Source organism: Coregonus lavaretus, assembly GCF_964263955.1.
Source record: "Coregonus lavaretus genome assembly, chromosome: 26".
NCBI classification, from domain to species: domain Eukaryota; kingdom Metazoa; phylum Chordata; class Actinopteri; order Salmoniformes; family Salmonidae; genus Coregonus; species Coregonus lavaretus.
The window spans coordinates 7,148,220-7,163,850 of NC_140013.1; the positions used below are offsets into that span (position 1 = coordinate 7,148,220).

The 15,631-nt window shown below is 47.3% G+C and overlaps 1 protein-coding gene across 1 annotated transcript; it reads right to left on the reverse strand.

Annotated features, from left to right (window-relative positions):
* Nucleotides 1–4,422: 4,422 nt before the first annotated feature.
* On the reverse strand, nt 4,423–15,342 carry LOC311101270 (bone morphogenetic protein 2-like). The gene is made up of 3 exons (XM_084142401.1): nt 14,813–15,342; nt 7,931–8,280; nt 4,423–7,176 (listed from the first exon to the last, which is right to left on the reverse strand). Exons 2-3 carry the CDS (start codon nt 8,271–8,273, stop codon nt 6,092–6,094), a joined length of 1,428 nt encoding a protein of 475 aa, XP_083998527.1. The 5' UTR covers nt 8,274–8,280; nt 14,813–15,342; the 3' UTR covers nt 4,423–6,091.
* Between the last annotated feature and the right edge of the window lie 289 nt (nt 15,343–15,631).

Here is a 15,631-nt window from a genome sequence, read left to right on the forward strand (position 1 = left end):
ATTGAAATTGCTGCAGGGTTTTTATTTCAGCTGTTCAGAAATATGAGGCAGAGACATCATCATGGTTCAGAAGAGGGTGAGTAACGGCCCTGCTACACTACAGCCATTGGGCTTCCAGTGTTGTCTTCAGACGTCAGCCGTTGAGGGAATCCTTTCTTTGAAATCAATGAAAGCTACTATACTGTCCGTGTTGCACTCGCGTTGCATCACATCCAATAGCAGCGTCCAAGCTCAAGAATAGCTGAGGTTCAATTCTCGATGGCTGACGCGCGCATTCATTCTATCTTTTGAATTGAAATAATGAGAAATAAAGTTGATTTTGGTTGCATATGGCCTCGAGTATACACCACTGGTTATTTTACTAAGATTTATGAAGTCAAGAAGCTCCTAGCTAGCAGAAACTTTAACTAGCTAGCTAGATTGATTATGTTCACAATGTAAACAAAAGCAACTTGAGTAATTAGAGGATAATGTATTGCAACCACTAGCAACAATTATAATGAGTACTTGCGAAAAACTGGACCAAAGCTATTGTACTTACACATAATCGAAGAATATGGTACAGAACAGTAGGGGAAAATAAAGATGCTCTTCCCCTCTGCTCCTCTCTGCTCTCAAAACAACGCACTCTGTATAGCAGGTAGAACGTCACATTGACACGACGCTGATGACAAAGCATCACAAGGCTTAAAGTGGAGCTGAAGTGTAAAGAGCGAAACCTGAATGGAGTGTGAGCAGCAGCTACGTTAGAAAAACGAATATGTGTGTAAAATAACACATGGGCAGAAATAGGTTTCCCGAGGGGCGAGGGGGCGGGCGTGGGCGAAAACTATTTAACGGTAGCCACAGCCTATTTAAAAACGTATACATTCTGTTCTCATAGCGTGAACAAAACTATCTCTATCTTCTATCTTGCTAAGTGTGTTCAGGTGTGTTGGCCATGCCCAATAATTGGCCAAACCGGATCTTAAAGAGTGCTTGTTTCCTTTGAAATGGGGTCTGTTTGAATAGACTAAAATTAACAGCTTTGTATGCGTAAAAAAGAAACATGGCATTCTAGCTCCATCCTGGTGGCGCAGTGGACTAATTCTATGGATAGAGAACAGAAGGTTTGAATCTCATTGACGCTGTGTCACAATAAAAAAGAAATGTGTTTGCATGATTATTGCCTAAGCAATTGAATTTCCATGTGTCCTATCTCTGCTTTGAGTTCAGAACAGTTAACCTAAGCTAGCGGTGTTATTAAAAGTCTTATTGAAACATGTTCTCAGAATGTTATTTAATTACCTTCAAATTACCTAGCATTTCCGCTCTCAGAACGTTAAGAAAAACCTCCCAGAAAAACTTTCAAGGAACCAGAGTAAAACGTTCTCAGAACCTCCCTGCAACCTGATATTTTCACTTCTGTTCTCAGAACGTTTAAAAAACGTTCAGTTTTACCGGTCAGGAAACTTATGGCTTTGTTCCCAGAACCAATGGGAAACCAAAAACATACGTTCCCATAACTTCCAAGGAACCAAATGTGCTAACTGGGGAGGCTTTGACCACAGCTGCTATGGAGGTTTTATCTTATGACACACAATATGTATCATATATTTTACACGTGGGGGATCTATGATTGAAAACCGTGTCTGATATAGTACATGGAAACCTTTGAAGCTGAGACATATACTGCACATGTTTGTGACCCCACTGAACTGCTTTTGTGAGTTTTATTGAAATCACAATGACCTCAAAGACCTGAAACACATACATCACTTTGGAGCATGTCCTGCTCTTACCTACATCACTGATGTTATCCTACTACAGAGTTTTAAACTAGTTTGAAGCATATTTTGGACCAATCGAAAGATAAATCAAGCCCAGAGCTTTTGCTTGATAAGGTCACCCTATTCTGTAGCCAGACTAGTCAGTCCACTGGTTCTGACGCTGAACCATGCTTTGGGCCTTGTGGTCCTAAATGTGGCAAGTCTAGGGCCGGGATTCAATCCAATCGTGGATTTGGACAATGAGCCATTTAAAGGTAGCTTCAGATTGAGCCAACATATGTAGCGTTTACCGTGCATGTGCTTTCCGCGAACGTGGGAACATTGCCTTTAAAATGTTCATTGCCGACAAGGTGTGCTCGGATTGAATCCCGGCCTAGGTTGGCACAGAGCAATTTCCAACATGGTTATTTGAGTGCTGTGCGAGTGTGTGTGTGGGTGTGCGTGTGCGAGCAAGTGTGTGTGGTGGGGCGGATATGGACAGTGGGTGGGCTGTACAGTTGACACACAGTGAGTTGACAGACAGGAGTATAGGGGAACCGGCGGTAGTGGGGTTATTTCCGTTTATTACAGCGTGAATGGGGAGAAGCCTGTCAGTTAGTAGGGTACACCAGGGATGGGGCCTGCTCTGCTCTGGGCATACCTTGGCCCTGCCTGTGTGGCTGGTTGGATTGGCAGGTTGACGGAGAGCATGTCAAACATGGGTTTAACTTTATTTCCATGAACTCCACACTCCAAAATGGAGGTACCTCTGGGCCTATCCCTAGGCCCTGTTCACATTAACATTACACTAATGCTCTAACACAGTACTGAATGTTCCAATCTAACTTCCATCTGCATGTAACACAGACTTTGAGTTCCATAACTGAAATCTGTACTAGAGGTTATAATCACAACTGTATTATCTGAACATTCCATACATCTGTGGCTGGAACTGCACTGGGCCTGCTGAACACGGCTCGGCTCCTGTAAAGCGGTTATCACAAACTTTTCCCTGAATGCAGCTATCTTCTGTACGTCAGAAAAAGTGTTATGTAATGTGAGAAATGTGTACTCCCCTGCCTATCTGGGGTCCATCACAGATAAATCCAGTCACCTGGTTGGAGGTGCGGCCCCGCGGCCCTGTCTCTGTGGGACAGGTGGGTTTGGAAGCCCCCAGTAGCGTGTGATTTAGGGCTGAGGAAAGGTGTCCCACAGGGTGGACTGGGTCAAGGCCACTGCTATCCAGGCTCACAGAGCCTACACACCTGACAAGATAAACTGACCATATCCTGTCTCCATTCCCTAGTCCTGCTCCACCCACCTGATACCCTGAACCACAGTCATAATCCAGCACCTGGGAGAGAGGAGGGCGAGGGGGTGAGGGAGGGGTTAAGGGGGGTGAGAGAAAATGGAAGGGGTGAGGAATAGGTTAGGGGGGAGGCAGGGGGCAAGGGAGGGGTAAGGGGGTGAGTAGTCTTGGCTAGGGGTGAGGCGGGTGATAAGGGAATGGGCTGAGAGGGGGGGAGAGGGGAGGGTGGGAAGAGGAATGGGTCAGGGGGTGAGGGATGGGTTGGGTGGTGAGAGACGATGTGTGAGGGATGGGCTGGGTGGTGAGAGAAGATGTGTGAGGGATGGATTGGGGGAAGGATGGCTTAGAAGGGAGTTAGGGGAGTTAGGGAGGATACAGACCCTCTATGGGGCAAAGGTTATCCTCCTGCCCATGTGTATTTAATGAGATGGTTTTCACTACTTACCTAAACACACATCTACACACACACCCAAACACATGAATGCTCTCTCGCACGCACGCAGACAGACAGATGCACGAACACACACACACACACACTCATACACACAGGAGCCCCAGTGGCAGTGTGCTGCTGTTGACAGCTGGTGAGAGGCGATATGTAAGAAGAATCTGGACAGCTCCAGCTGTAGCCGGCGAGCTCTGGGCCACATCCAGCCTCCGACAGGAGGGGAGGAGGGTCACCCCTCCCTAGGATGGAGCAAAGCGGCTGTCGGTTTCACACTGTTCACCTCCCAATACTTCACAATCAGTGAGTCGATCCATCTGGAGGAGAGATGGGGGGGGGGGGGGGGGGGGGGGGTAGTTTCTTTCAACACACAGGAATGCGGGGTCAAGAAATCTGTTGAGTTGGTTTGACCCCCACATTCACGACGTGAGGAATGACCCGTGGCTGAGCACACTGACTGCTGTAAGCTCAGAGGCGCAGTAGCTCTCTGCGTAACATCTGGGGATCAGAAACACATGTGGGCTGCATCATAGGCCAGGTGTGAATTGATAAGGTGGTGCAGTGGTTTTGCCAGTAAGAGATGTGGATCTGCCCCATGTATAGCCTTCTCCTCATGCCCTTCTATCCCAGGCCAGTGTGTCTTAGTGGGACTATATAGGTACTCTAGGCCTACAGCCAAATCTGGTTTGTTCTGGGTTCACCAAGGGAGCACTGACTTCCTTCCTTGACTCAATTGTCAATCTATGAGGCAATTTGTGATTGAAAGAGATTCTGACCAATGGGAGGATTTGACAGTCCTCCTCTTCTCCCCTTGTCATTGTGCATAGACTAAGAGCAATATGTCCTCAGAACACTAGCAGAGGAGGAACAAGGAAATGTGGTTGATTTTAAAAACACAATCACGTGACAGAAGTGCTGCTTGGTCTGTTTATTACAGGTATCACCACATCTTCAGACAATGTCAAACATTTTACACTGTTGTTTAAATGCTTCCATTTAAATAGAGGGAAAAGCAAAACACTGGAAAGATACTCAACATACTCAACTCATAACAGGAAAACACCTGCAAAGCCCTTGTCCAAAAGGTACTGGAAATCAACTGCTTTAACATTAGCCGTTCTTTTTTAAAACATGCACACTGCTAGCAAAGACATCTGTGTTGATGATGACATTGTGTTCTTGTTACACGATTCAGTAGAATACAATACACAGAGCCTTGAGATGTGGTATTTATTGAGCTTATGACTGCACCATTACGACACACTGTGTTTGCATGTGTAGTACACTAAAAGCCACCATAACTTGCTACTATAAGGACTGCAGGCTCCAGTTATAGGTGTATTACGGTACTGTAAATGTGGCTTTGTAGAGAGCAGATATCTTAAATATTTTCAAGGTTAAATATACCATATGCGGTTGCTATTTAAATACATAATGTGACTTTTAAGTTAAATTGACCATTTAATGGAATTTCTTTGAATTTTCTGAATTTTCTTCATCTCTGCAATGGAAATGTACAAAAAAAGTTATCTTTAAATAATAATGATAGCAGTACATTCAAACAATAGCATAATAATTCCTCTGTATTATTGTTGTGGTTTTAAATATCTCGTGACGGGAAGCTTCGTGCGGACAATTTGTCTGTCTGTCTGAGAAATCCATATCTATTCAGTCTACGAGGAGTGTCCGTCAACGTCTCTCTTGATGAGAGATCAGTAGCTGACCGCTGGCCCAGATATGATAGCTGAGTTAGTTTGAGGATGGTGTCACTGATGCAAAGGGTATATATGTTTCATCCTCCTCATATGGGCCATATGACAGCTTACTATGTACTATAAGCCACTCTTGATAGTATGTCCACTGTACAGATAGTATACTCTGGCACTGATATCTTAATCTCTTGCCAGTCCCCTTGGTCTTCCACTCCACTGATTGAGTGCATCTCCTTTACAGATTGATGTTGGAATGAGGAGGTGAGCGACACACTGAGCACGGAGAGACACAAATACAGACACATTACAGACACATAGGGGCTGGCGAGTGAGCATTGAACAAGCACAGGGCTGTCAGCGAGTGGAGTGCTATAGAAGGAGAAGAGGTGGGGCTAATGGGAGTCTCTTCTTCTCTACTCCTGTCTTCCCTCTCGTCTTCTGTAAGCAGCATCCTCTACTCCTACTGGGATGTGGAAGACCGCTTCGTTTTTCTCTCCCTCTCTTTTCTCTTTATTCTCTCACTGTGTGGTCCTTCTGAAGCACTGCACTGTATGTTCTAAGGGGGCTCCTCTGTCTCTGTTTTTCCTCTCTCTCTCTCCCGCTCTCTTTCGTGTCCTCTCTTTATTTCCACTACTGACCGCTGTGACCCTCCAACACCATGTACTTCTTAGAAACCACTTGGTCCTGCTGGATTGGGTTCTACATTCCTCTCGCTCCCCCCTCCTCCCGCTACTAGTATTTTCATCCCTCCACCACAAGGTCCAGGTACTCTTGTCTCACATGGTCCTGCTGGTCTGGGTTCTGTCCTTGTCCTCTGTCCCTACGTCATCAATCTCTCCTTCCATCTCTCTCCTCCCTCCCTCTCTTTTGTTTCCCGTTACCGGCATCCACAGCCCTCCACCACCATGTCCTGGTAGTTTTTGAGGACCACGCGGTCCTGCGGGTCCAGGTAGAGCATGGCAATGGGGCTGAGGGCGGTGGGCACACAGCAGGCCCGCGGCACGGCTCCGTTCACCGAGTTCACCAGCGTCTGCACCATGGCGTGGCTGGATGAGTTCATGTGGTCGGCCAGCGGGAAGCGGCACTCTCCCAGGCAGAAGAAGGCGTCGTAGCCGCTAGGCGCCACAATCCACTTGTTCCAGCCCACGTCTTTGAAGTCCACGTAGAGCGGGTGGCGGCGGCAGCGGGCGCGGGACAGACGCTTCAGTTTCGCTGCGCGGCCGCCATTACGCTTCACTCTTCCACCCTCGTTCCAGCTACCGCCCCAGCCAGGACTGGCGCTCCGGTCCCTGTCCCTCTCCCTGTCCTTGTTTCTGTCCCTTCCCCGGTCCCTGCTGCTACTCCTGCCCCTTTCTCTGGCCCCCTTCCTCCCCCTCATCCTCTGGGCAGTGCCGGAGGTTCTCCGGCCATGGGCGGCTAGTGCCTCCCCGCGCCCATCATGGCTGTAAGTAACCAGCAGGGGTCTCTCTCGTGCCCAGCTGTGTTCGTCCTGTCCCAGAGATCTGCGCACCCTCAGGTGTCCCTCTCTGCGCCCTTCCTCCCCAGTGGAGAGTGGTAGAGCATCATGGTCAGGGGGGGTGAGGAGGGTGGTGTTACCCAGAGGGGTCACCTCTATGAGGAAGGACAGGCTGCCAGTCCGAGCGTGGGCCCCCAGGAAGAGTTCGGTGCTGAGGCTGAATGCCTCCCAGGACACAGCTGGCTTGGTGCTGGGGGCCCCTGTGAGGAGCCGTGACTCCAGCAGAGTGGGCTCAGACTCAGAGTCCCCAGGGCCTCCAGAAAGGAACAGGCTGACCCTGTGGGCCCCGGGGCCCAGGCTGGCCCCACCACCCCGGAAGAAACGCAGCTCTGCAGACACCACACGCTCATCCTGGGGGATGGAGGACACGTTGAAGGAGATGGGGACCCTGCTGTTGCTCGCGGTGGTCTGCCTCTTTTCAAGGGGGAGTGAGGGACTGGTAGACTCTGCGAGAGAGGAGGGACGGAGAGTGAGAGAGAGAGAGAGAGAGAGAGAGAGAGAGAGAGAGAGAGAGAGAGAGAGAGAGAGAGAGAGAGAGAGAGAGAGAGAGAGAGGTTAAGATAGTTCAAAGAAGAAGGTTCAATTTTTAAAACAAAATTGATGTCCTCTGCAGTTCCTTGGAGGTCTCTCTTGTCGGATTTCCTAAATCAAACATTGTAATCTCACAATGTCAAATACAAGGTCAATTGACCTGTCGACCCTTAACTTTAAATGTCAGACACATTCAGTGCCATAAACAGTTAGATAAGCTTTTTTTTGCACACATTAGCATCAGCATAGGATCTCCACTTGTTGCTGGTTAGCTTGTGGGTGTTATGGAAACATCCATGTTATCAAATGGAAAATAGATGGTCTGAATTTGGAGCCTACTAACTGCTAAGGTGGAGTCATAACAGAAAGAGACTGGGTATCACAGCCCTGTCGCCATCAATGCCATCTAACCCTGACTGAAACTACAAATGGAATGTGTAGAACAGTGTCCATTAAAACATATTGTGGAACTGATATGAAACAGTGGCAGGACAAGATAGAACAGCTTTGCAAACTATCCACAAAGTGTCTCAGATTAGGAGTGCTGATCTAGGATCTGTCCATATGATCTTATTTATTATGATCTAAAAGGCCAAACTAATCCTAGATCAGCACTCCTACTCTGAGACGCTTTGGGGATATGGGCCCAGACCCCATGTGTAATGGTACCTGTGTGGAAGCTGCGTACGGTGTTGGCCTCCTGGACATGCTGGCTGGGGTAGCTGAAGTGTGGATCCTGGACTAGGTGGTACTGCTGGGAGTGGAAGCGGTAGAGGTCCAGTATGTACTGGGGGATGGGGGCACCTGGCCGGGGGTTGGGGTGGGACTGCAGGCCCAGGCGGCTCAGCAGCAGGTTCTGGATGGTCTGGGACAGGCTGGGGTCCAGGGGGGTTGGTGATGACGATGACAACGACAACACACTGCCATCGGGCTCGGTGGCTCCGCCCTGGCGACCAGACGAGGCTTGAGGTAGCAGCAGGACCATCAGGACCAAGAGGTTAGCAGGGAACATGGTGGATCTACATGAGGGAGAGGGGGAGGAGTGGGTGAGGAGAGGGTGAGGAGAGGAGTGAAGTTAGGGTTTATTTCAGGGAGGAGAGGAAACGGAACGCTTAAGTCTTTCACTTTTTGACGCTTCAAGTGGTGCTCTTTAAAGTCCCACGTGTTCATTGAAATTCATATACCATATGCTTAATGTATTTTTCAGTAAATTGGAGTGGGGGGGTTGAAATACCACTATTCACAACTTAAATCCTATGAGAAAAACTTCTACCAATATATCATGAGTTTGTTTTCTCCTCTCCCAGTCCCCAGCAGACGAATTCCTCATCAGCAGAGTGTGAATTATACAGTGACATTCAAAGGTCTCTATTATTTTACACGACTTCCTACTTCCTAAAAATGTTATGGGCCTAATAGTAAAGACATGTATTTTAATAGTAAAGACATGTATTTTAATAGTAAAGACATGTATTTTAACAGTAAACGTATATTACCTTTTAATGTGGCTTGAACACAACCAGTCATGATGTTTTTCATCTGATTGTCCAACAAATCACTTAAAAAAGTGGGCTACCTGCGCATGTTCGTCCTCTCCAAAATAATTCCAGCATCCAGACAGTGCACTGTGCATCTGCCATTTGATGAATGGAAAGAGACATCTGTTACAAAACATCAAAACGTTTTATGACATTTGGCGATTGTCATTAGTACTACACTCTTGTGAATTAATTGATGCGTCTTGCTGACAAATTGACCTTTTTTGTCAAAAGAAAGTCGAGACACCTGAAAAGGGGCAGAAATACGGGACGTAAATACAGCTATGTTTGTCCCGAGCTCATCGGCACGGGAAACTGTGAGGGCCCAGTTTAAACAATTATGTAAGTTCACAATAATTGTGAGCTGGACCAAGTTGATAATGTTGCAAGTTCGTTAGTGGGCTGGACCCAGTCGGTACAATGTTGCAAGTTTGGTAGCGAAAGCTCAAGACAGAGAGCGAGGCAGAGAGACAGAGACAGATAGAGAGGCAGACAGGTGGAGTAGAGAGATGAATGCGATTGAAAGAACCTGAATCATCTGTCACTGGCCTTAAACCATGACAGAGAGGTGGGGGTGTTCGTTTCATTTGGAATAATATTTTATTTTCATATTTACCACTGTAGCAGTACAAAGTTGCATTTGAAACAAATAGGAGAATGGTTAAATTAGAGACCCCCCAAAGGCCCCTTCACGTAATTCACACACTGCTCGTCAGGCTGTTATGCAGTAATGCTGGCGCGATATCAAGAAATGTACTGCTGGAGTCCACGTGAAGTTGTTTGCTGGATACACATGGCTGTAAAAACAGCACCACTTTGTTTTCCTTATTGTTAATTTATTGCTATGTGTTGCCAAGGCCCCATCTTTTAGGAAATTCAAGCACGGGGGATAAGAGTGATTAAGCAGAGAATATATTCAGTGTGTGTGTGTGTGTGTGTGTGTGTACGTGCGTGCGTGCATGCGTGCGTGTGTGATTTAGGAGAACCTTAATAGTAGGACTGCTAAAAACCATCAATTAACTAAAGCTAGTTGACTTTAATGGAGAATAATATCTAGTGAAGCTACTGTACTTTATATCTCTATTGCTCTGATTTACTTTCCAGAGCTTAGTTGCTGAATGGACTTATACAGTAGCTTCAACCAAATACTTGAGACCAAAGTTGCTAACTGGCCTGTCTGTTGCGCGGGAAAAGGCCCAGTGCTGGAGGTCATTACATTAACACCCCAGCCAACCGGGTTACCACCCCAGCCAACCGGGTTACCACCCCAGCCAACCGGGTTACCACCCCATGTCTCTGTAGTACAGGTGTTAATGATTGAGTGACTAATTATCAACTACAGGCCTTAATGGTCTTGTGCCCTCTGGAGTCAGGAGTTAGAGGTCAGGGGTCAGGGGTCAGGGGTCAGAGTAGGGTGTCTGACTTGTCTATTGTTCAAAGTAGGATGAAGTTGTCCCTGGACACTTAACTAGAAAGTCAGTTTGGCGTTGGGATTGGGGGAGGGAAAGCTGACTCTAGATTTGGTTCAAAGCATTCAAAGCTAGGAGGCTCATGTAGAGACTGAGACCTGGGCTGGGCCATGACTTCTCTTCTCTCAACCTGTCTGTTGTCCCACCATCCTACTTCCTACAACTAAATAAATTATAGATGTCATCATTATTCTAAGAAGAAAATATACATCTCAATGAATTTAAACAAAATAGATCTCAACATCCTATTTTTCCCTACAGACTAGCGAAGCACTCTCTTATTCTGCACTTATCTCTCCCTGATTATCCCTATCTCATCTCTGTACTGAGCTGAGAATCGATTAAGTCCGACACAGCGAGATAACTGAGGCGTTTATGGCACAACGAACACATAACAACGCCATAATGACAGCTAATCGTGCTATAGTGTATAGTGCTATAGAGAGAGAGAGAACAGACACAGTAATACCCTTGGTAAATAAGATGTGAGCGTGGGACTCTGTTCCCTACCCATTAACTCAGGCAGCCCCACCCAAAGTAATATCTCTCCACCCCATGCCTCTCCACTTGAGGCAACGCTACAGGACAATTAGAGTACGATTAGAGATTAGAGAGCCACAACTGTACAGCCTTTCCCATGGCGTCCCATGGCACGTAAACTAGATTAAGGACACCCCCCCCCCCCCCCCCCCCCCTTAATGAAGGTTCAAAGGTTAGTTGCAGAAGGGGGAGGGGGTGAGGGTGGGGGTTGGGGGGAGGCAGAGGACACCCTGCCCTACATCCATCTAGAGTACATCCACCCATCTCCCTGTGTTTCTCCAGCTAATCTAAACTGGGAGAAAAGCTCCTAAACTCCATTTGGCCTCATTATCTGCCATCCTCTCAGTCGACCCGCCCCCCTCTCCATTCATCCTCTCCGTCGACTCGCCCCCCTCTCCATTCATCCTGGACGGTGACATCCCTGCGTTTGCTTTCCCTCCACCCCCCCCCCCCCCTCTCTCCCTCCGCTGAAATGGGACTAATCAAGTCTTCCGGGGGAGGTGAGGGGTGAGGTGGGGAGAGGGGGTGGGGGGGGGGGGGGGGGGGGGGGGTGCTCTCAGACATATTAGATGGTGTCTGACCCGGAGCAGACGGTAGAGTGACCCCAGGCGTACGCAGTCGAGAGATGGGCGGTAATCAGGCAGGGCAGTCTGCTCTCTGGACCTCTGGACCTCTGAACCCACAGATCAAAACAGACCAACATAAGTGTCCCTCTTTCCCTCTCTCTATGTCTCTTTACGCTCTCGCTTTCAGTCTCTTGTTTCCTTAGTCCCTCTTTATCTCCTTAATTTGTCTCTGCATCAATCCCTCACTTTCTGTTTTCTGTTTATCTGTCCCATTCTCTCTTACTCTCTCCATTTATTTCCCCTCTATTCTCTGTATATCTTCTCTGGGGGGGGGGCAGAGGAAAGACAGATATGGAGAAGGACAAGGGGTGATAGAGAGAGAGTTAAAGAGAGAGAAGGGGAGATATACAGAGATATACTCTGTCTCTCTATCACCCCTTGTCCTTCTCCATATCTCTTTCCTCTGCCCCCCCCCCCCCCCCCCCCCACCACCCCCGTGTTCCCTGTCTCTCCATTCTTCTTTATCTACATGTCTCTCTCTCTCTTTCTTTTTCTCCCTGTCTTCGTTTCTCTGTCTTTTTCCTAAGCCCTCTAAATGAATGGTGTTTTTGCGGAAGAGTGCTGCTGAGTGTTGCCGGGCGAGAGGGCCCAGTGTCACCGCAGCCGGCTGATTTATCCGCAGCCGCTGTCTTCGTGTTACGCCTGGTCCCTCCACTTTCCTTTCCTGTTGTTCTTCCCGTGTTTCTTTTCCCAGATTCCTTCTCTCCCTCTCCCTCCCTCCCTCTCTCTTGCCCTCTAACACACACATAGACACATAGACTTTCTGCCCATGTCATAATTACTGTATGTCCTGGAAATGGTATACTTACACACACAAACATGTGCAAGCTCACAAACACACATCCCAAGAACGTTGTTTTTTCTAACTTGCTCAACCAGCATCTCTGTGGAACATTCTCATAATCACCTGAAACCTACACACCTACACCTAATGCATCTGGAATGTTCCTCACACCTCTCTATACACCGCTAACACACGCCGGAGCTCTCTAATGACTACTGCATTCACTGCTCTATGATTTAATGTATGAGGCTGAACCTAGGAGGTAAGAGTGAAAAATGTCTGTGGCGACATTGCTCTAAGCATGACAGATTAAATCATTAGAATAATATTCCAGGTAGCCAGCAGTGTGGTTTTATTAGAGTGTATTATAATTTATCCCAGCTGGGGCGATTAAGAGGCTAATGACACGGGCAGCCCAGACTTCAGCCCGCCTCTCACCTTCCTCAACAAACCTTTATGGTAATTACTGCCCACAATGCACAGCTCCACAAGTATGCACAACGCAGGCAGAGTGCAAACTCGTACATGCCAAGAGGAACAGATATGTGTGTTGTGCGTGTATGTGAATGCATATGATGGACAAAAGCCAATCGATTAGAATGTTTTCATGCATAGCGCTGCACATGCATCATACACACACACACACACACACACACACACGTACAATCGCAAAAAAATTAATATGCTTGGACACACACACACACACACACACACACACACACACACACACACACACACACACACACACACACACACACACACACACACACACACACACACACACACACACACACACACACACACACTTGGAGGAGAATGCAGTGTCTGTCTCCTACCAGGGTTGAGATGACAGCAGATGATAAGGCTCCTTAAGGAGAAGTAGAGTAGACCAGACACTTTCTGGCTACTGGGGAACCAACCAACAAATTCACAACATCGCCAGAAACTGCAACCATCGAGGCACCCAACCTCAAGGCCCTACAGAGGGTGGTCAGTACGGCCCAGTACATCACTGGGGCCGAGCTCCCTGCCATCCAGCACCTCTATACCAGGCGGTGTCAGTGGAAGGCCCAAAAAATTGTCAAAGAGTCCAGCCCCCCAAGCCATAGGCTGTTTTCTCTGCTACCGCATGGTAAGCGGTACCAGTCTGGAACCAACAGGACCTTGAACAGCTTCTACCCCCAAGCCATAAGACTGCTAAAGAAGACTGCTAAATAGCTCATCAAATGGCTACCCGGACTAGCGGCATTTACCCTTTTTTGCACTAACTCTCATGCACTGACTGTTCACACACTGGACCCACACACTCACACATACTTACACTGACACCCCAACACACACTACATACGCCCACACACACATAAGACGCGCACACATGCATACTAACACTATCACACGCACACTTTCACACTCACCACATACGCTGCTGCTACGGTCTATTATCTATCCTGTTGCCCAGTCACTTTACCCCTACCATACTGTATGAACATAGCAACCTCAATTACCTCGTACCCCCTGCACATCCACTCGGTTCTGGTACTACATGTATATAGCATGTTATTTTGACTCGTTATTGTTATTCGTTATTCACTGTGTTTCATTCCTCGTCACTATTTCTATTAATTTTAAAAATATATATATTTATCTTTAACTCTGCATTGTTAGAAAATGACCCGGAAGTAAGCATTTTACTGTTAGTCTACACCTGTTGTTTACGAAGCATGTGACAAATAACATTTGATTTGATTTAGAACATTAGCTACCTGTACCCTTGGAAAGACATTAGCCAGACACACGATGTTCAGTATAGCAGTCACCACTGCCAGGGCTTTCATTCCCAGGTACATTCTCACAAGAGTCTAACTAGCACATACATTGCAGAACATCAAAAGTTCAACTTTATCTCCATCTATTTCAACCAGGACTGTAAGTCACTGGAAGGCTTTCAGCTCTTGTATATCTCCATCTATTTTCACTAGGACATTCACAACTGTATGCCTCAGTTTCTATGCCCTTTTCCTCGCTGTGATCCACACGTTTCCTTCAGAGCTAAGTTCAGATGATCTGAGAGTCAGGGAGTTAAGCGACAGACAGCAGGAGGCTGTGTTTTGGTGAACAGGAGGCTTGCTGAGGCAGAACATTGCAGAATCGTTGGTGGAAAAAGTGACATGTACGACACGTCACATCAGACAGCTCAAAGACTTCACACGTCCTGTCGACACAGACTGAGGTGGAAAAGACAAAAACAGCACTGGTTCACATGAAAGCTGTGTTTACCATTAACACTGAAGAATAATGAATGCCTTTACACTCCTGCAGAGAAGTAAGTTACGTTATGTCTTCTAAAAACATAATAGTCACATTATTCTTGGACCTTCGCTTACAAGCGTTTGATTGAGAGCAACACAGCATGCCAGCATCTGCGTGCGTGAGAGCATGTGTTTGTTTTCCCTAGAGTGGCAAATGGTTTGAGCAATGAAGTTCCTGTGGCCAGGCAGAGTTGGCTTGGCATACATGTACAGTATATGTGTGTGTTTGTGTGTGTGAGAGAGAGTGTGTGTGTTTAGGTATGTGTGTGAGTGTGCAGTACTCACGTCCAGGTGTGGTAGGAGGTGTGCAGAGTCCATGGTTTATCTTTGAGCTCCAGTGTTACGAACCGTCGTCTCTCGCTCCCGCTCCGTTGGACAGAATGGACAAAGTAGACTCTTTACCTCACTTCCTCTGTCTTTCCTTCCCCCTCTTTCTTTCTCTCTATCTCTGTTTCTTTCTCTCAGGTTAGCCTGTGTCTGTGTCTCCTCTGTGAGTGGGCTGTGGATGAGGACGCTGAACTCTCCATGGTTTTCTCCCTGTACTGCTGGGCTCTCCCCCCTCACTCACCCTCTCATCCTGTTGTCAGTTTCAGATAAGCGGCCTCTTAACAAATATCCACCGGCTTTCCCCTGCCTGCCTGACCTCTTCAAACAGGCAACTCCCGCTCTCTGTCGCCTACACTTCCACCTCTACTCAGACACAGAGAGAAAAATAGATACGCAATATATCTACTGTATGGACCGGCACAAGAAAAATTAGTCTGGAGAGTTTTCTGTAACCAGCAAAAATACCCTCTTGTCCCCAACTTCCTAAATGTGTCTCTTTCCCTTCCTCTCTTTCTCTGTCTCTCATTCTCTTTTAGTCTCTCCTCCCCTTTTTCCCTTTTCCTCTCCCTCTCTCTCTCTCTCCCTCTCTCTCTCTCTTATGCTATACAGAGAGTCCAGCTGGTAAACTCAGTTTAACTCTAATTGACTTTCCTGGCCATTTGGATCCTCCCTGATCGTGATGTCATTAAGTTAGACCACCCCCAATACCATCAAACACAAACACACACACACACACACACACACACACACACACACACACACACACACTGTTACACT

What these genes read in the sequence shown, in the direction of transcription:
- LOC311101270 (XM_084142401.1), bottom strand. Translation starts at nt 8,273, where the DNA reads ATGTTCCCTGCTAACCTCTTGGTCCTGATGGTCCTGCTGCTACCTCAA. An exon ending in CGTACGCAGCTTCCACACAG is followed by an intron (nt 7,177 to 7,930) that starts GTACCATTACAC and finishes CCTCTCTCGCAG; the next exon opens with AGTCTACCAGTCCCTCACTC.